Raw genomic sequence first — 23,322 nt, 5'->3', positions numbered from 1 at the left:
CTTTGTGTATTCATCAGGAATTCATCCAGAATTCATATTTGTGTCAAAATATGAATTCCACATGATATTCAGCGCATCACCTGAGGAATTCCGCAACTTTTTTACACGGGCATCTTTTTAAATAAACTACAATTGAACATTTTCAAACAAAAGAACTAAAATGTACAAGGTAAAAGAATAGGTGCAAAAATGTACTTTTTTAACACTGGTGTTAAAATGAACTCACGCCAATGTTGTGGGGTTACTTATCGTTGTTATTTAACCGGAGTGAAAACGGTATAAATGCGGGGTACTTTGGATACTTTGAAAAAATAACTACTTTTTTTTAACACCTGGAAAAATCAAAACACCGTTTTCGAAGTTAAATTTAACACCGATAGCTTCAACACCAAGATAACGTGTGGGCTTACACCGTTCTTTCACATTATATATCTTTTTAAGCAATTCATAATTAACTCGATTAAAATTTCTTTTTTTTTAAGATAATTAATTATTATAAAATTTTCTATTCATAGAACGTTAAATTTTTTATCCTCCCTATCCAATCGATTTAGTTTCTTTATTTTAAATGCAAAATTCTCTAAATAGATATCAGAAGTTTTAAGTTCAAAGAACATGATATATATTATAAAATAACATACAGAACAAGATATGATGAACATTATTTACTGCGGTATCTTGTGTGCAGAATTATTTTTGGATCCATTTAATCCATATCTGGTTAAGAAGAAAAAAAGCAAAAAATCATGAGTTACGAAATGGCAAACTAATGGTAAATATATTGATGTATAAACATAAATATGCAGATCAAATGAATTCATTTTTAGAATAATCAAGGGAATGGAAAGTTTGATATGATAGAATATAATAAAACGATTATCAGTAACCATATTTTAGCTATATTAATCCGGCGCCTATGTTTGCTATAAAGATTAAAGAGGAATATAGGGAGCTCCAAAAATATCTTAAAACGCTCTCCCTCTTGTGCGATTCCTATTTTCGATGCAAGATTTTCGAGGTCGTTTACGAAACGGCGTGTCGTTGAAAACACGACTTTTTGATGGCTGGAATCTCGTTGCAGATAATGCTATTTTTCTCTTTTTTCATTCCTTTATTATACTTACTTATATACACGTGTATTTTACAGATATATATATATATAGGGAAGATTTAAATACATGACGAATATCAGTAATATTGATAAAAAAATTTTATAATTTACTTTCCATTTGGAACAGGTAAATTATTCAGTCTTAATAACTGAGTATAAAATCAAAGTTTAATTTTTTTAAAGCTTCTTATCAATAAAAAAAATTTAACTTCACTGAAGAAAGCTAAAAGTTCGTAAAGATGAATCCGACAATAATTCAACCAGGCTCGAAGTTAAATAAAAAAAATGAAGCCAATCTAAAGATGAGTATTTTTTTTATCGAAATTTATTAAATCCTAAGTAAAGAATCTTCAATAATATTTTTTCATTTAAGGGGCACACCTAGTGTGAAATTTCAAAAAAATCGATTTGTTTTTTTTCATATTTCGATGGATTACATTTTTAAAAATAACATATCAAAATTTAAAATCGATATCTCAAATGGTTTTTGAGTTATAGCCATTTAAAGTGCAGCCGCTCGGCAGATAGAGATATTGAGACAATTACGTAATAATGACAATAATGTTGTGATTGACCCATCTCATGAATATTGTATTTTACAATTCATATCAGTTTTCAGTGCAATTAGCAATCTAGTGGTGTGTAATACCTGGAATCGCAGATTAGCTGTACCCAGAGAGGAAAGTACCACGGACCCAGGCTTGGCCCAGACTTGGGCCAACTTTGTAGAACCTTGGGCCAGGCTTGTAAGCCAGTCTTGGCCCAGTCTTGGTAGAAGCCTGGAATCATAATCTCGAGCCAAGCCTGGTTGCCAGACCTGGCCCATGCTTAGTTACCAGACCTGGCCCATGCTTGGTTACCAGACCTGGCCCATGCTTGGTTGCCAGACCTGGCCCAGGCTTCCAGGAAACGAATAAATTTAATTTAAAAAAATTTATTATTATTAACCTCGTAGAATTCATGATCATTAACGTTTTAATTATCTAAGGGAGGTAAATGATGTGAAAAAAACTCGGTGGAAATTCTGCTGGACTCTGGGCGCGAACTGCCGTCCTTCTGATTACTGGGTCCGAACGGTAGCTACTGGACGAACCTACTAACGTTGAACTGGTACATTTATATGATCTACTTATATAAACCATAGGTATATCCAAACTTGGGTAATTCTACCTTGGCCCAAGTCTGGGTTGCCATTGGACGGCCAAGGCTAGGTTACCCAGTCTTGGCCCAAGCCCGGTTAATCATTGTAACGGCCAAGGCTAGGTTACCCAGTTCTGGCCCAAACCTGGCTTGCCATTGGATGGCCAAGGATAGGTTACCCAGTCTTGGCCCAAGTCTGGCTTGCCATTGGATAGCCAAGGCTAGGTTACCCAGTCTTGGCCCAAACCTGGCTTACCATTGGATCGGAAAGGCTAGGTTACCCAGTCCTGGCCCAAGTCTGGGCCAATATAGGTGTGCCAAAGCTAGGTTCCCCAGTGCTGGGCCAAGTAGGGACCCGTTGTTTAACTCTGGCAGCTCCTGTATGGGTAAGTATGATTTTAAACCATTTACAACAGTGAGAATGACCATTTTATCTTCAAACGCGTTTTTCTCGAAACAGCATGTTCCGAAGTTGCTGCAGTGATTACTCAAAGACAAATGATCCGATCACTACCGAATTTTTTCCTACATGTTCTTTATATAGTTCTTCATACAATGACCTATCGATTTTTTGATCTGATCAAAAATCGTATTTTGGTAGGCAAAAAACGACCAAAATTTTGGGTGAAATTCGACTTTTTTTTTAAAACGCCGCCATTTTGTAAATTTTTGCCTTTTTTTTTTTTGATCGTAGATCATTGTACGGACAATATCTTCTAGTTTAACGAGAAATTTTTTTTTTTAGATTTCATCCCCGGAGAAGGCCGGAATTACTGCAGCAGTGGAGGACCTTTTTTTTCGCGCCGTCGGAGATCGTGTATAACTTGAAAAATATTTAATTTTTTTTTTTCAAACATTTCGCTGTATATTCTTAAAACATGTTTAAATATACTCTTAAAATTTTGAAACAATTAATGACGTAGTTTTTTAAATAAAAATTCCCAAAAATCACCTTTTTTTTAGGCCGTTACACTAGGTGTGCCCCTTAATTAAACTTTGGAATAAAATGAAGACTTCTTTGAAAAATAAATTTCAAGGAAAAAAATTTTATCGAGATTGTATAAAAGTTAAAAAAAATCCATTTACCGCTGAAACTTTTAGATGTTATTAATTTTAAATAGATTTTAGTGCTCATGCTTATTTAATTTTGCTAAAATTAACATCGACTATACGTAAATAGATTGGATTCTAACTTATAAATATATAATATAAATAAGCACTAGCGTGGGTTTACTTTATAACGCCAAGTAAATAAAAACACGTTTAGCGTATTTAATATTATCAAGATCAATTTGATGAAGTTCTCACTCAGTGATGAGATAATATCAGGAGCTCGTCCATTTAATTTATAATTAAAATTCTTGAGAAACTTTAGTTTATTTATTTTGTATTTTTCTACTAAAAGTTGAGACGAAAAAAGTTAAGATAGAAGGTAACTTTACAATTTACGATCTAGTTCATCTTTTAAAAATTTTTTTTCGTCTTTTGATACTTTAAAATCTTGAAATTCCAATCAAGTTTTAGGTTCCCTAAGTGTCGTATGGAATTTGTTCTATTTTTAAATCTTCGTTTGCGAACAAAAGCATTCCTTTAAAAAAAATGTAACTTTTAAGTGGAGGAAAAATAGTTTTTTAAATGTTAAGTATTCATAGTTCAGAAAACAAAGTTACTTAATATTCCCTTAGTTTTAAAAAAATGTGTTTTTAAAGTAACATTTTTTATAAATACCAAACAATTAATTAGACCTTTTATTCGGATTCAATTATGACATTATATTTATTCAGAACGGTGTTAAGAGAAAAATTTAATTTTAAAATTTTAGTCTTTATATAGAAATTGGGCTGCTTATTCTTTTGATAACCAAAAAACCAATTCTATACATATTGCTTTGAACCCAACTTTGTCCGCAAGTATTTGTCAGCAGATTGATGATATATTTGCTTCATTAGATGTTATATGAGCATCAATATACTATAGGTTTATACAGAAGTTGTGAAATATCTTTAATTTAAAGATTATAACTGGGTGTCTTCTCAAGAAGACCGGGGAAGAAACCATGTCCCCTCTTGATCAAATTGTGGTACGTCGACCAGTATATCCCTAGTAGAAATAATCGAAGACCACCTAGATTTCAAACTACAGACGAAGCTCCCTAAAGTTGCTCTCTTCTTACAGGACCATTCTCTAAAGTTGCTTTTTCCCCTTCTCCCCACTCTGCATTCTCGCTAGGATAATTGATTTCCTTATGTGCGTTTCGATGCGTCACAAAATCAAAACGAACAGTGCACGGAGAGAAAAGAATAGATCTGATTCCAATGTAGAATGGTAATCATTCCTATGTTACATAGAAACGAGGATTTTTTAGCGATGAGAGTCAAGTGGCAAAGTAATCCCCCCCATTCTAAATGGTAACGTTGGCTATGCTAGCATAGGAATGATTACCATTCTACATTGACGAGCTGACTATGTAAATGGACGAGATTACAATTTTACCTAGCAATATTTGCTATGTTATTTATGTAAAATTTAGTGAATAAGGTTATGATAGAATCCGTAAATCAGGTTATTTAAAATACACATACATAAATTAAATTAATTCATTGAAATAATTAAATGAGCACTTATAATGAAATATAATTTCCTGATTGAAAATTAATAATAATTCAATTAATTAAAATGCTTTGTAACAAACAATCAAAATGTAATTTATTGGAATTTCAACTTGCTCAATAACTTAGATTAAAAGCAAATCAGAACATATAACACATATTTTTTTAATAATCATTAACTTTTAACAATAAAATTACAATTATTATATAATTTTCTAATTATAAATTAATAATAATTAAATTAATTAAAATGGTTTGTAATAAACAATCAATAATTTATTTATTAGAATTACATTTTGGCCAATAACTTAGACTAAAAGTAAGTTAGAACATAAAAAACATATTTTTTTAATAATTAGTCAAATTAATTAATTACTAATTAGTCAAATCAATTTCTTAATTTAGTTTGTAGATTTAATAAATTTTTTACACAAAATAATAAAATTATTAACAAAGGAGATGACGCCAACTTTCGCACATACATAAACACATACACGCTTGTTACTGCGCAACCTTTCGCGCATACTATAGCATGTATATTTATTAAACTGTAGGGACAGCTATTCTAGCATGGGACTCATTACCAGTCTACATAGCTCTGATTCCCGTGCAGACTAGCGATATTTACCATTTCACTCGTTTCAATGTAGCATAGTAATCATTACCAGAAAAATGGTAATGTATCCTGTTCTACATAGCATCATTTACCATTTTACTGAAAATGAGCATGGTTACCATGTAGAATGGTAATAATTAGTATTCTTTTCTCTCCGTGTGTGATATAGTTGTCCCGTAGAAAGTTTGGGATTTTGCCCTACCGCAATTATTCCTTCTTTACCACAATATTTGGATTTGCGCATGCGCAGAATATCTTTTTCAGAATATTATAATAGAAGGGGAAATAACAATGGTGGGAAAAAATCCCAAGCTTCTTCCGGGACGACTATACATATGCGTTGAGGCTAACCTCAAATCGTGATTTTTAATATTTTAATATTAATAAATAAATAATAAAGAAATGAAATGGAAAATACTTAGAGTTTATAAAATAATCACTAATTTGAAACATTGACTGAACTATTATTTCCCGGGTAAAAAACTTTATATATAATTATATATAATGACTTTTGTGATTTCGTATAATTATATATAATTATACATAATTATATATAATTATACATAATTATATATAATTATACATAATTATACATAATTATATATAATTATACATAATTATATATAATTATATATAATTATATATAATTATATATATCTTTCTCTCACGTATATATATTTTTCTCAATTTATCTATAAATTGTCTTATTGAGAGGTTTGCATGTTTAGGTTTCCACTATATTTAAATGGTGTATTGACGTACGATGGACGGTGTGGCTCAATAAGTTATAGATCAAATTGAACGGAATATAGTATAGGGCCGGATAGCTCAACTGGTAGAGCACTCGGCGCGATACCGATATGGTCTGGGTTCGATTCCCAGTTCGGGCTATCTATATTTTTCTCAATTTATCTATAAACGGTGTTATTGATAGGTTTGCATGTTTAGGTTTCCACTATATTTAAATGGTGTATTACCGTACGAAGGACGGTGTGGCTCAATAAGTTATAGATCAAATTGAATGGAATATAGTATAGGGCCGGATAGCTCAACTGGTAGAGCACTCGGCGCGATACCGAATTGGTCTGGGTTCGATTCCCAGTTCGGGCTATCTATATTTTTCTCAATTTATTTATAAATTGTCTTATTGAGAAGGTTATTTGCATGTTTGCATGTTTAGGTTTCCACTAAATTTATAGATAAATTGAGAAAAATATAGATAGCCCGAACTGGGAATCGAACCCAGACCAATTCGATATCGCGCCGAGTGCTCTGCCAGTTGAGCTATCCGGCCCTATACTATATTCCATTCAATTTGATCTATAACTTATTGAGCTACACCGTCCTTCGTACGGTAATACACCATTTAAATATAGTGGAAACCTAAACATGCAAACATGCAAATAAGCTTCTCAATAAGACAATTTATAGATAAATTGAGAAAAATATAGATAAACCAAAGAGAAAAATAAACAGGAAAAATAAGGCCAATTTCTATATATAATTATATATAACTATATATAATTATATATAACTATATATAATTATATATAACTATATATAACTATATATAATTATATATAACTATATATAATTATATATAGCCAATTTCCATATATAATTATATATAATATTATATATAATTATATATAAACTTTTTTACCCGGGTTGCCGACCAGAAATTTGAAAAAATAAACTAATAAAATTTATTACACCTCGAAAATACTTTTGTTCATTAATTATAAGTTTCTCGGATAGTTTTATTAATGATGAAAAAATTGTATTTCTAGGTTAACTATCTCGCATAACAGAATATGTATATAATCAATTATAGAAGTTTAAATCGCGCGCCAGAATCTTGAATTCTGATTCGTTTAGTAAAAAGAAGAGTGGGAGAAAATCCGAGCAACTTTAGAGAGCATGTCCTGTCAACTTTAGGGAGGGCAACTTTAGAGAACTTCGACTGTAGGCCCTCGCTAGCGATATCGAGGGAAAACTAGAAATCGCGCCACCTACAACTGATGCGTGAGTATTGCTTGAACCAATATCCGTGTACGCTAGTATGTGTGTATTTTATTGTATACAGTAAATAACCTATTAGAAGAATGAAAATTATGTTTATAAATATTATGAGCAGTTGAAAAAATAATAAAGTGTAAATTAATTTGTAATTATGCAGTTAATATCTCAGTGTATAAATAAATAATTAATTTTTATAATGGATGCAATTAACACAAGTTCCAAAGGATTTGGGAATAAAACAGTTTTTAAAGATTATAACATTATGCAATGCTTGTATGAATTTTTTGAATCGAAAAATTTAGAATCCTCTTCAGAGATTGTGAAAGCTGTCGGAGTTGTTTTTACAAATTCGAAAGACTGGGGTGGAGGTAGAAAAATACGTGATACTAAATCGTTAAGTATTGATGACAGTTAAGAAATAATAATTTTAATGCTACAATAATTGATAAGTGATTAAATATTCAAATTTTAAAATATTAAAAAAAATAAATAAATAATATTGTATTGTTTTTTATAATATTCGTTTTATAAAAAAGTTTGAATAAAAGAATGTTAAATAAAAAAGTTTTCAAATTATTCAGATTATTAATAATTATTAGGGGAGGGAGGGGCAAAAGGGGGTACTTAAGGAAATACCAAGTTTTCGAGGACTCAAATACGCTAAATCTTTTTTTTTTTAATGATATTCAAAGTAAATAGTTTACAAAAAAAAATTCAAAGTAACGCTTAATTATATTTACAGAAGTGATTTTGGAATGTTTAAAAACCATTTAAAATATAAAAATTTTTTTTATCAAATTTTGGGGGTACCCCGTTTTGCCTACCCTACCCCTTTTGTCCCCCCTTTCCCTATAATTAAAAGTAGTAATTTAATTATTACAAATGACTTTTATTTCAATTTTTTTAAATACTAATTCATAATAGTTAATTTGTATTCAGTTAATATGATAACTTATAATCGGAAATCATGGGATTTAGTATCGCTACTTTTTATTCCATTACTAGTCCAACTAGCGAGGCGCTAGCCAGTGCCTCGATATTATACTGGCCAGTAAACCTAGCCAGGCCCTAGCCAGTGCCTCGATTTCATTTCTACTAGGGATAGAATTGTTACTATGGGCAAATCCTTCCAAGCCGGCCTTTGATCTTGATAATATAAGGGAAACCGAATGCTAGGATTTCACTGTCTGGACTCGTAATGGCTGTTAGTTCGGCACCCACACGCCAAAGGATCTGTGATCTGATCATCGATCCTAGGGTACTGCCAATAACGAGCTTATGCTCAATAATTCGCAATTATAATATTATGGTCAAAAAGACAGGATATTCGCAGTTCGTTTATGCCTGAAATAGGCGAGGCAACGGCTTTCCGTAAACGGAGGTGGACTTCGGTCCCGTTACATTGATTAATTTCAAGATTATTTTTGAAATTTCATACTTTCGCGCCACACTGCAGTATTTAACAGGAGTTCCTATTTTTCTATGTATTGACTCTTAAGTCAACCACCAAAACTTAAGTTATATGTCTATGTGCCATAATAGGTAGTAGTTTCGTCCTGAGTACGTTAACGAACTCATCAGCAAGGCTATGCTAACGTACTCTTCCCTTAGACTACGCCTTATACTAGTACGCGCCGAGCTAAAACCGTGTTGCGGGCTTCAATCCAACACTATACTAGCAAAGCAAGGCAGATACTGTCCAAACCACTTACATCCAAATGTTAGGTAAGCTGTTGGACACCAAAAAGTAATGAAATAACAGAAATATGCCAATTTTCAAGTATTACAAGAGCTAAAAAATTGTCGTAGCTCTTAGATCGACCTCTAAAACTTCACTGTCGATCTTGCGGTATTACATAAAAATTTTAATTATATATTTAAAAATTTATTTTAAAAACTTTGTAAGATTTCAAGTTATTTTCATCAACTTTTTACCCTTGAGGTGCGAGGCTCGGATAGTTATCTAGTGTTAGAGACAAAATTACACACAGAAAATATAATCCGCCGTGTAACTTAACACGTGAGAAAGTTTATTTATGGATATTTAAGGTGTGGGCACTTGGAACTTTGAAAAATGTGTGCAACCCTACTTCTGTGCAAAAACAAAAACTTTTATTAATAGAAAATTTATTTTCGATTTCAAAAATTCACTGCGTAATATTTGGAACCTTATTGAAATAAAAATTTTAAACGTCCGTTATGAACAGTGTAGGGGAGAGGTGCTGCAATTGTAACAAAAAATTTTATTTTTTCTATTTCAGGTTTTTTTTAAGATAGTAAACTTAAAAACTGTCAGAAAGTTAGCTGATAGTATCTTTTATGTGACTGATTTAGTTAATTAGTAAAAAGTCAATGTTAACTTATTAAAAAATCCATTTATTTAACTAAAGTCAGGGACCAAGATGGCGGCGCGCGTGGGTTGCAATTGTAACACAGTGCAGGGGCAATTGTAACACGAAACGAAATAGATATTTTTCATCAAATTGCTTTTATTATTCAGTCTTAATACATACAATTATACTTTATTAACTCTCAAAGTCAAGTATCAACTTATAGTATCACATATATTGGGATCTTTAACATAAATTATTAAATATTTATAAATATTGAAACAATCAAAAAATTACACTATCCCAGAGTAGATTTGTGCCGCATCCAGTTTGCACAGATCCCATACACGACTCTGAGTATTACAATTGCTACTCGTTCAAGTGTTACAATTGACGCTCACGCAGAATTGTTAATAAAAATCTAATTACAAGAACAAAAATCAGTAAATTGACATGAAATTCGATTATACAATACTCTTGATATGTGTCTTAAAGTATTAATACAAGTCTCACATCATAATACTAGAAAATAAATTTGTTATGAAAAAAATTATGAAGCGTACAAAAAAAAGTTTTCACGCGTATTTTCAACAATTCTCAATATTTTGATATCGGAACAAAATTAATAACTGAAACTTTGATCTAATCAATAACTTACTATTTTAAATTAGTTAAAAAACGAACAATAATAATTTCTAGTTTTTTGAATAGTTTTTTATTGAGTGTTACAGTTGCCCTTTGTTACGATTGCAGCACCTCTCCCCTATATATTTTTCGTTGTCTGCTTGTCAGTAACAGTGATGCAAATTTGTTTTTTTATCTTTTTAGTTAATTTTAAGAGTTAGTTTATTAATAAAAAAGATGGTAATGATTCTGTATTTAGATTTTTGGAAGATTCAAACAACTACATCGTCTTAGTACAGTAATTCATTACAAAAAAAATAGTTGATCTAGTAAAAATTCCGCTAATTAAAATAACCGTCGAAATTAGACTCGATCACTGATCTCGATTAATGAATTTTTTCAATTTTCATTTGAAGCCGAGCGGTATATGATACTTTACCGTGCCAATTCAGGGTCGTAGTTGTTTTTAAAATAATTTTATTATAAATAATAACTGACCATTAGATTAAAATTAATTTAATTAAAATCATTTAATGTGATCAAGTGGATCTACTCTAATGACACAATAAAAATCTTTGTTATTATGTTGAAAGCGGTTGATGTTTATGAACTTCTGTGTGGTGAATATTTAATACGGTCTAGTGTTAATTTAATCTAATGATTTAGGGGAAAGCAGAGCAAAACGGAAACGCTACGAGAGTAACGGACTTTTTTAAACTTCAATAAACTGGATCTTTTATTTCACATTTATATTTAGAAAAAAATAAAACAAAGTATATATAGTGGCATTAAAAAAATCATTTTTAAATAAAATTGGATACTCCTAAAAATAAAGTTGTTTTTTTTTATTTTTGACAACATTTCAAGTAAGAATTTACGTTAAAATTAGAGTCAAAAAAAGTAATTTGTCATACTCGCGGAAAATAGTAAAGAAAAAGATAGAAAAAAGTTTCTGGCACCTTAAATGGTTACGGAATAGTTGTAAATATAATAAATGACAATTTTAAAAACTACACTGAGAAAATTAAATGATAGGAATTACTATCGAGTTATGGTAAAATTTTTTACCATCAATCCGATAGTAGTCCCGCACAAAAAAATATATAAATAACATATATGTCCCATATAGCAAATACATTGATGCATATATGTCACATATATATTTTTTTGTGTGGAGTGAATACTATCTAGATGATTGTATAAATCATCTAAGTTGTAACATTCACCATACACGGAAAGAAAATTATGGCAGCGGTTCCCATAATTTTGTGAAATTTTTTCCTATACTATCATAGGAATTACGACCATAAATTATGGGAGCGGTTCCTATAATTATAGGAATGTTTCCCATAATTATAGGAATAGTTCCTATAATTATGGGAATGATACCCATAACACTATAGGAATGATTCCTATAATTATAGGAATGGTTCCTATAATTTATAGGAATACTTTCTAAAATATTATAGGAACCATTCCCATAATATTATGGGAATGGTTCCTATAATAGTATGGGAACTATTCCCATAATATTATGGGAATGATTCCCATAATGCAATTGGAATGGTTCCTATACCATTATGGGAATCATTCCCATAATATTATGGGAATAGTTCCCATACTATTATAGGAACCATTCCTATAATATTATGGGAATGGTTCCCATATTATCATGAAAACATTATTTTAAAGAAGTGTGGTAATCACTTCTACAATACACAGAAATATTATTAAACATAGAAACAAAAATTCAAACATTGAAAAAAAAAATCGTATTTGGCAAAAAAACATTAAAATTTTTAACAAGAATTTTTTGTCAGCACAAAACATTCAAGAAAATTCAAATTTTGGGAAATTTCTACACTATTGTGCAAAAAAAAATTTTATGATATTATAGGGATGGTTCCCATAACATTATGGGAATAGTTCCCATAATATTATAGGAATAGTTTCTATACCAATATGGGAACCATTCCCATAATGGTATGGGAACCATTCCCATATCATTATAGGAACCATTCCCATAATAGTATGGGAACTATTCTCATACTATTATGGGAATGGTTCCCATAATATATGGGAACCATCCCTATAGTAGTATAGGTACTATTCCCATACCATTATGGGAACCATTCCCATAATGCATAGCAAAACTTCCCATAATTTTCTTTCCGTGTAGTTATAATAATTGTTACAGTCCTGTATGTTAACCAGAGTTAACTACTATCATTATTCTAAATAAGTATATTTATAATCCAGATGGTAACAGTTACCATCAGAAATTATAATAGTTACAAGGTGAAAAAAATACTAAATGTTAATAATGACCAAATTTCTTTTATTACTCAGTACTTGAATGATTCTTATTTTGATGAGCATAATCAATCATTCAAAGTTATTGACAGAAGCTCTCTCGCTTGGAAATTTTTATTTTACGCTAATCTAGACGATTGTACAGTAACTTATTTCAACATTTTAAACAATAAAATGTACATTACTAAGTTATGGATTTAAATAGAAAATATTTGTTTACAATTTAAAAGTAAAATTAAAATAGGGCTGGTACGCCAATGAAGAGTTTATAATATAAATAATTTTAATACTTGTATTTTAACTGTTAAAAAATTGTCATTTTCTTGTAAGAATTTTGTAAATAAAACTTGAGTATGTTTGTCATCATTTTTGTATTCGAAAGTTTGCAATTTTGCAGCAGTACTTGAAAATTGTTGAATTTCCGATCAATTTTTCCATAGCATTCAATAATATTAATTACCATCCTGATAGTAATTAATATCATCCTGATGGTAACTGTTACCATCCTGATGGTAACTGTTACCATCCTGATGGTAACTGTTACCATCCTGATGGTAACTGTTATCATCCTGATGGTAACTGTTATCATCCTGATGGTAACTGTTACCATCCAGATAGTAACTGTTATCATCCTGATAGTAACTGTTATCATTCTGATGGTAACTGTTACCATCCTGATAGTAACTGTTATCATTCTGATGGTTACTGTTACCATCCTGATATTATTAATTCTATTAAAAAAAATTATAACACTAACTATTTTTGCACTGAAAAAAGTTTCAATCATTCTAGACGACTGGAATTAAAAATTTAGTATAATAAACCCAATTACTTAATTTTTTCCGTGTATGTAAAAAAATACAATTTTTAATAAAAATAAAAAAAAATATTACATCGTCTAAATATTTTCGTAACCAAGATGAGAAATGGAAGACAAACAATTTTTCTTAAATTAATACCCCAATTAAGAATTTTAATTATCTAAACTCATATATAAGACGTGATAATTCGCAGTATTTTTTTAGATTGAAAAATCCAATACAAAATTACTAATAAATCTAGTATTTTTCTGGCAAATTAGCCATTTAAAACTTTTAAGTGGATCATTTATACAAATTATAATGACTAATGTCATTTAAAACGATTAATTCTTCATAAGTATCACTCACATTTACATGAATTTTTCAAACACATATTTAGGGGAAGGGGGGGCAAAACGGGGTAGGGTGGGCAAAACGGGGTACCCTCAAAATTTTATGAAAAAAAAAAATTTTTTTTTTTCGTCCAATTAGTATAAATCCGATATATTTGCGCACTTTTAACCCTACGCATGACACCTGGGGCAAAATGGACCAGCCGAAAATCCTGAAAAAATGATTCTTTCAAATTTTTATCGTTAAATTAAAAAAAATTTGATATAATTCCGCATTTTTAGCCTTACCCATAACACCTAGGGCAAAATGGACCAGCCGAAAATTTTGAAAAAATGATTCTTTTATATTTTTATTGTCAAATTAAATAAAATATGATACATTAATCCATTTTTCGGCTGATTTGTTATAGCTGGGGCAAATTTGGCCACTAAAAATATTCGAAAATAATATTTTATTGTTTTATTGATAAAATATTTTAAATAATGCAAAATAATCTGCAATCTAAAAAATCAAAAAACACGTTTTTTGGGTTCAAAATAATGACAAATAAGAAATACAGAATTGTTTTTTTTTATTAAATAGCAATTCGTAATTAAGCTAATCGAGGGGAAACTATTTATTACACTGAAAAAAATTTTTCTTGAGTATTATAAAACCAAAAATAGTTGTCAAGAGAAAGAAATACATTCTTAATAATGAAAACAATTTAAAAAAAAAAAAAAAAAAAAAAAAAATATCATTTTTTGGAGGGAGGCCTCTCTGCCCCACAAAAATTTTTTTTTTTGCCTTTGTGTCCACCAATGATGTGAAATTTAATTTTTCTTTATGTATATTACATATAAAAGATTCAAGTAATAAAATTTGATCAATTTTCAGAAATTTTTTTTTTCAACTTTTTTTAGGGGTACCCCGTTTTGCCCGCCAAAAATAAAAATTTTATTTTTTAACGGCAGCTAACAATTTTGTCTATTTACCTCGAATATCACTAAAAACAAAAAGATTTAGCGTATTTTAGTCCTCGAAAACTTAGTATTTCCTTAGGTACCCCGTTTTGCCCCCCCTTCCCCTATATATATCTCAGAATAAAATTTATTGTAAGATCTGCCAGCATACTTTTTTAAAACACTGTAAGAAATTTGCAAAGTGAAAGCGGATTAAATTCGGAGTGAAGGCCGAGCGGATGACTGTTTTTTTATTTAACCCTCTCGGAGTAAAATTCACTTCAAAGTGGAGTTTATTTCAATCGTAAAACTGAATCAGAGTGAATACGGATTTAAATAAAATCTGTAATCACTCCGAATTCACTTCTGAGTTTTTACAGTGAATGGATCTGTGAAAAGTACCCCCTGATTTGCACAACTTTTTACTGATTTATTTAAAGAAAGCATTTTCAACAATCGAAAACAGTGATGGAATAGTCATGGAAATAAACTTAGTTTCATTGGTAGAACAAGAAATTTATTAAACTAACGTTACACGTATCAAAAGAGCCCGACAGTTGAAAAGTATAATAAGTTACAACTAATTGGATAATTTAGTATCCATAATAATTATTACGCAAAAGTCATTAAAAAGTACTTATATAACAGAGTACATAATGGAGCAGAGGGAGATTACTATATGCGTGACCGTATATGCATACGGGTAATTCAATTGCATATAGTAGTTCTCTCATCTAATGCGCTCATGGGTTTACGTGTTTCAGGATGAGAGCGAGTAATCCACGCAATCATGCGGTCATTCGATCGTTGCTTTACGTTGATAGTTAACTGTTGGTTGTCGCGAGTAGTCTATGCAAAATACACGCCGCTTTTACGGTTCAGTAATACAAGAACAATATATTTTAAATACCACAAGCTGGATGTGAAACTCATAATACTCTGCTACAACATGCTATTCATTAATTTATATAATACGGACATCAGATACTATGGCTTTTAACACTTTACAATCTACTTACTTACAGTTAAATTTTGACGGTACACTCGTTCAACTACAAGTAGAGAAAACTGGGGCAAGATGTTTCAAAGCAATACGGAACACTCATCACTGATTTTTACACTTTTCTCGGATATTTTATATCTTTACGCTCTAATCTGATTCAAAATTCAACGAACTTACTGTTTTAATCGCATTCATTGATTTTTGTTCGAATTCATTGATTTCATTTGGCAAAATCGTAAGTAAAAATTAAAAAACTGCTTGTTGAAGCTCGGAGAGCTCAAAAATACGAATATAATAAAAGATACTGTCCCTTGCAGAAAAAAAATATTTACATCGAGACCGGGCTTGGCACAATACTGGGCTACCCAGGCTTGGCCTCCAAAGGTTGGTCCGAGATGACGAACCTCGGTTTGCCAGTCTTGGGCCAAGATTCAGCCAATATTCAAGTAACAAGTCCTGGTTTACCAGCCTAAATGACAAATGGTACCTAAAAACCTCTGGCTTCTATGTATAGCGTAGCAGCCTAGTGGATAAGACACTTACCTAACAGCTATGAAGGACCAGGTTCGAGACCCAGCAAATGCAAAAGAAATTAGTTTCTTCGATTTACCTGATTTCTGTATGTCCATATTTATTTTCATACGTTACCATCACGCACATGTTTACTAATATATGTTTTTTCTTAAATTTATTTTTAATAAGTATAAGTGGTTATTTAGCTTCAGTCCTGGCACAACACTGGCTCTCGATATTGGGCCAATACTAAGATGCAGTCTTGGCACAATATACTGACACTCAAGCTTGGCTCGGTGTTATCATTTCGATGCTTAAATAATCTTGGGCCAAGCTGGAAATTCAAGCTTCCCTCAGAGTTAATAAGTTTCGCGCCAATCCTTTGCCAAGCTTGGGCCTATTGTATTTTTTTCTATAAGGCGCGTCGAGCTGTTCGAACTCGAATAGGTATTTTGACAAAAGTGTTTTAGAGCTCTTTGAGTTTGAAAACAGGGGGAAGTTTCGGGGCTGGCCTGCAGGGTCAGCGGGTTTTCAGATTTTTTTCTTTATACCAGAAAAGTATTCAGTTATTAGCTAAATCGATGCAGTCACGAAAAATTTTTTTTTTTCTGTTTTTTATTTTCATTATTCTGCTTATTAAAATGCATGTAGTCATAAAATGTCTTCATCAGTAGTAAAAACAATTTTAAAAAACAAACAAAGTTTTCATTCAAGTTTCGTTTTTTAAATCTTTTAGTATTTCATTCGCTCCTATTGAAATATAGGATATATATATATATATATATACATTATTGCAGATAATAGCTTTAAAAAAAAATGAAAACACGTGCTGCATCGAATTGCCTCTAGTGTTTACTAGAGTATCAGCTATAAAAGTTTTCCGGTAGATAAAAAGTCGAATAATCTTTATCCTGATTAATGTTTGCTATTGTATAAGTTATAAATCGATAGTATTTAAATATATATAGTAGTTATATTGTCAAATTATAAATTTCTTTGTGTGAAAAAAAATTTCATTTACATTCAACGAAAATAATAATTATCAATTTTCATTTAATGATTACTCATATAGGGGAGACCGGGGCACGACGGACCCCTTAAGCCGGTAATTATTTTTTATGACTTTTAATCTATAGGTCAACCTAATTTAGTCCTTTCTTATGCAAAGCCATTAAGGTTTTGCCAAAACTCAAAAAAAAAAAAAATTTTCTGGGACACCACAGCCCCCCTCCAAAAAAGCTTAAAAAAAATTTTTGTTTTTTTTTATTGAAAAAAAAGATTTAAACCACAATATAATCTGTTGACCTAAAAGAGCTTTAATCAATAAATTTTTCAAATTCATTTTAGTTTAAAAAAAAAAATTTTCTTTAAGAAATTTCTTTTTGGTGGTCCATTTTGCCCCAAATATCGCAGATCAGCTTAAAATATCTTTAAAACATCAGAGGTATCATGATTTGACCGAAAATGGAAAAAAAAATTTTTACACAATTTTCTTGAGGGGCCGCCGTACCCCAGGGGGCCGTAGCGCCCCGGTCTCCTCTACTTTTTATTTCTTAGTACAATAAAAAATTTTTAAGATAAATTTGAATTAATAATTGACCAATCATCGAGTAAAAAAAACTAAATTTAATAAAATTTATGTCATTTTCTAATCATGTTGACTTTATGCTTTTATATATACCAAGAATTTTTGGGCATATATTTAATTTTTTATTTATTGATGCACTTAGATTTTTATCTAAAAATTTATTTTTATTAGTTCGTGAGAGGAAAAAAATATTTTTCACGTAAATCAAATAAAAGATTGCGCAACTCTATTTTTTTTTTTTTTTTATATTCTATAGAATTGTGAATGGAGATGAGTCAGATAAAATAAAAGTAATAAAGCCATTACGGTGAACCACATAATTAACAGCGTAATAAATTTAAAAATCATTCATAAACTGGCGCCGCAGGAATCATAGAAAAATAAACTTTGTTAATAAAAATAATAATAATAATTTATTCTAATTGAATTAATAAGTTTTTATACCAAAGAACTTCCGCCTTAATTTTATGATAGATATCATTATTATTATCATCTCAAAAATTTGTTGATTACACATCAAGATAAAAATCTTAATTTACAAAAAAAACTATAAATATAAAAAAAAATGAATAAAACTTTAAAATTCTGTCTTATTTTATCTTCATAAATTATTTCGTAATTCTGAGGTTAGATATAGTTGAATAATTGAGTTAGTCATGAATTATTTGTCATCAATCGTTAAATTCCAACATCAAATATTTTTTAAGAAAAGAAAGAAATTTTGTAGGGCTGTTATATTTTACGATCACCAAAAAACCCTAAAGTTCAGATGAGTCAAGTGCTCGCCTCAAAAACATCCGATGATTTCTGATGCTCCAACTTTGAATACAATAAGAATGGAAGTTTCCGACATTTAAAAAGTTATGAAATGTCAGTGGATTACTCACCATATACATGTGTCTGTAACTCAATTCATTATTCGGAATACTCATTTCAAATTTTACGGGTTTGAATCGCTATTTTAGTGTAGGTATCTAAAAAATATTTATATTTGCACTGCAGAAAGTCGGGAGTGAATTCGGAGTGATTACGGATTTTATTTAAATCCGTCACGAAGTTCCAGAGTTTCGGAAAAAATCACTCCGGATACAGAGTAAATAGGGAGTTTATTTTTCCAGGGGTGATTTCGAAATGACTCGGATTTTATTTAAATCCGCATTCAATCCGATTCGATTTAATGTTAGAACAAACTTCCTTTAGGAGTGAATTTTACTAGAAACCAGAGTTTCAATATGAAAATCAACTCCTCTTTAAAGTGAATTTTACTCTAAGGGGGATAAATCATTACAGAGTCATTCGCTCTGCATTTAAACCGAATCTGTTCCGGATTTAATTCGTATTCACTCCGCAAATTTTTTACAGTGTGCGTATTATTTAACCGCGAAAAATGTATGTATGCTTATAAGTTCAGTTTTGAGGCATTTCTAAGGTGCATTCGAAACTATATCAATCTAGCTCCATATCGCAAAATCCCAAAAATGTTAAAATTTAAAAAATAAAGTTATTTATTTATTTATTTATTTTTCACTCCTTAACAGAACAATTTAAAAATTATTTAAAAAAAGAAAAAAAGCTTCACTTTTATTTAAAAAAATCAAATTTCCAAATGGCATAAATAAACATTTCCAAATTCTTGTAATTTATTCAGAAGATAATATCCACACGGAAAAAAAATTAGGCGCTGCAACAGGATGCAGTCCTGTGGAAGCAACAGGAAAACATCCTGTTGTAGCAACAGGATTTTCATGTTACAGCAACAGAATTTTTTCTGGGAATAGATAAAATACGGAACAAGTTTCATGTACCAATTTTTTTTGTCACTATAGTAAAGTTTCAAAATTTGAAAAAAAATTCAAATTATGAAAAAAAATCAAATTTCGAAAAAAAATTTTAATTTTAAGAGTGGAATTTTTTTCCAAACTTAATTTTTTTTTTAATTTTTAAATTTTACTATGCTGACAAAAAAAGGTGGTACGTGAAACTGGTATCCGCTCAAAATATCACAAAAAAAATTTCCCATAAAAAATAACCATGCTACAATACCATACAATACAATACAATACCATAAAACTAGAATATCCAATGACAAAAATAACCTGATACAAAAATTACTAAATACAAAAATAACCATAAAAATAAAAACTATATACTAAAATATCTAGTTAACAATATTTGCATACATAAATATCCAATCGATATGATATAAATCTGATATGAATAAATGGCTGAAAAAAATTGATATGAAATGGTGGCAATAAGTTTTTATTACCAGGTTATTATTGTATCTGGTTATTTTTGTACTTAGATATTAATTACAAGGATATTATTGTGTCAGGTTATTTTTGACTAGTTTTTATTGTAATGGTTATTAAAAACAGGGTATTTAGGACTGTAACCCATGAAACTTGTTCCTTATTTTATTGATTTCACGGAAAATCCTGTTGCTGCAACAGGATTTTATCCCATTGCTCTTACAGGATTTTTCCTGTTGCTGTAACATGAAAATCTTGTTGCTACAACAGGATTTTGTCCTGTTGCTCCCAAAGAAATTGGTCCTGTTGCAGCACTTATTTTTTTTTCCGTGCAAGTATCTATTGGGTAGAAGTACTATTTATGGCAACTGCTTGATTTTTTGACACTTAATACTTTATTTCAATCAATGAAAAAAGTATAAAATAAAATTTCCACTAAACCAATGTGATAAAAGTGTCTTCTTACACACTTTAAAAATTGATTATGTCATTGCGTGTTTTACAAGTTATTTTATTTTAATTTCTCAAGTGTCCAAAACTGGCCAAAAACAGTACCTCTATCCTAAATGCGTGTGTCTATAACAGTTTTCAATTTTTTTTAAATTTAAATATTTTCGCGCCATTGTTTCATTTAGCTAAAGCTAGAGCTAAAAAATTTTTGAGTGTTCCCTCATTTAATAATCTCATAGTTATTTTCAAAGATTCTAAGTTTTATGAAATGTATCGAATAGTGATTCTATAAGTATTCCATTGCGTACTCACTAAGGTCATGTTAAATAAAAAAATATTACTACTTCATAGCAAGTATAAAGAAAACATAAATAATATTATATACAGTTGTATATGAATATACTTTCAATAACAAACAATGAATATTTTACCTTTGTTCGCAAAGTCAGGCACGCCATTACCTTTGACGAGACAATATGTCAGCATCAGTAAACTCATGAAAAATACAAACGATAACGTGAGATGCATCTTGAATCACTCTAACGCTTTTAAACTTTTTTTTAAATTTTTTCTTATACTTATTGACACTCTCAACTTGTCACAACAACACGTTTACAATCATCCATCTAACACAGTCGAGATCCATATTAAATTTTACACAATATATGTATACATATATACGTATATTTATTAAAACGTAAAACAGATTCCAATCAATGTAAATGCTCTACAGATAAGATCTTCATATCCTTGACCAATTTTATTCGACACACAATTGTCATAACCGTAACATCTCGATGATTCGAATCGCAAATAAAAGTTCCAAATATTCGTCGATTCATTATTGAATCTTATCAATGATCTTTTTTATCATTTCGAATTCAAATAAAATTTTATTTGTCGACAAAATAGTTCGTGTGCGCGGTAAATTTAAAATCACAACCCGCATATATGTCGCGTACACCAGATTGCCATCACATTTTTTTTTTTTTTTTTTTTTAAATCTTTAACGTGACATTTTTATATATATATATTTTTTGTTATAATTCTACGATGATGGTGATGGTATATGTTTGTCGGTAGTGACGAAAGCGCCACATGTGCTCATTATTAAGCCATGTCAGGTCTATGTCAAAATCATTTCATAGTAAAAAAAAAAAAACTTTAAAAATATTTATCTTTCATACTTTTTTTCAGTACTTTTAATTTAACCCACTGTAACACCAAATGTTAATCCCATTCATGAAGTTTAAGAACTTTATTCAACTTGGATTTAAGCTCAGCGCTTTTCTTTTATCTAAAGCGATACAATGCTCGCTTAAATCCTCAACTTCGCGGGCGATCTAATACTGCCAGTCTCCAGTAATCACTACGGGAACGTGTGTCCGTCACTTTTTTTTTTAAATCTTTTTATTTTGCCGCTTCCGTCCAACTCCGTTTTTTTTTCAGACTAAAATTAAGAGGAAGCAGAAAAAAAGTATTTAAACTTTTTTTTTTTTTTCGTTATTTCAATACTCGTTATCAAGTTAAATCAATATCGTTATTGTTCTGTATCCTTTTTTTGACTATTACCGCTCGTGAAAATGAAAAAATAAAAAAAAAATTTTTATGAATATTTTTTTACGCCAACTAGTCTCATTCGATCGAGCAAATCAATTAAACCACCATCTAATTAAAAACTTTCACTACACCATCAATACAAACTGTTTCACTATAAAAAAAAAAAAATGAATTAATTTACATATATATTTTTTTTATTTATTTTGCACAAATAATTCACCAAATAATGAAGACAAAATGTCAAAAAAATTCTATTTTATTTTGAAAAAAACTTTTAAATAAATGCTAATAATAATTTACTCATGCAGAGTAAAGATAGTATTCGACTGACGACTGGCACGAAACTAAAACTAAAACCAAAGACACGCGTCTAAGTTCCCCACTTTGGTGTCGTGCAGAAGTAGACGTACCAGAGGAGTATTATTATCATCATTATTGTTATTACTGTTATTATTATTATTATTAGTGTACATAGTAGTAGAAATACATATATAGAGACAGATGCAATCTACCATCATGTCATGGTTATAATCGTTTACGAGTCGCGGTGTATATGCCGAATATACTAATGTAATGTAAAGCAAGTAACACACAAAGTTGACTGAATGCACACACGAATATAAAGGGCTCGGTGACGGAATAAACCAACATTGGATGACCGGCACTTTACTACATGTGTCACAGACAGTAACTTTATCTACTAGTATAACAGACTATACTGTTGCGTTGGCGTTGATTCGTTTGTATATGTATACATATGTATGCATACATCTCATACCCATACCCATATACTAGATCTAATGTGGTAAGTTATAAAGGGAATGGAAAGCGCCATGCGACAGAAAGACGCCAGAAGGGATGTATGGGGCACAGTGTGCTCACTTTAGTGTTCCCCGGAAGCTCATCGAGTCAGAAGGGCAAACTAAAGCACGCTGAGAAGGGGACAGTAGGCAGGAGAAGGGAAAAAAAATTATTATTTGAGAGATAGAGATAAAGAGTGTTGAGTATATGTATCGTATTCTATATGTATCACCACGCGTCTATGATTACGACGTACGTTCGAGTATGTTGGAAGTAAACCGGGGAGGAAAAACGG

General features: G+C 30.3%; 1 protein-coding gene across 1 annotated transcript in view; it reads right to left on the bottom strand.

Annotated features, from left to right (window-relative positions):
* Nucleotides 1-22,544, bottom strand: part of LOC130675746 (hemicentin-1) — a 160,906-nt gene extending 138,362 nt beyond the window's left edge. Inside the window, exon 1 of the mRNA XM_057481587.1 lies at nt 21,098-22,544. Within this exon, the coding sequence (XP_057337570.1) occupies nt 21,098-21,194 (97 nt within the window). The 5' untranslated portion in view covers nt 21,195-22,544. The remainder of the gene's footprint in view (nt 1-21,097) is intronic.
* Between the last annotated feature and the right edge of the window lie 778 nt (nt 22,545-23,322).

The sequence above is a fragment of the Microplitis mediator genome, chromosome 10 (genome assembly GCF_029852145.1).
Source record: "Microplitis mediator isolate UGA2020A chromosome 10, iyMicMedi2.1, whole genome shotgun sequence".
Taxonomy (NCBI): domain Eukaryota; kingdom Metazoa; phylum Arthropoda; class Insecta; order Hymenoptera; family Braconidae; genus Microplitis; species Microplitis mediator.
This window is presented reverse-complemented; position numbering and strand designations above follow the sequence as displayed.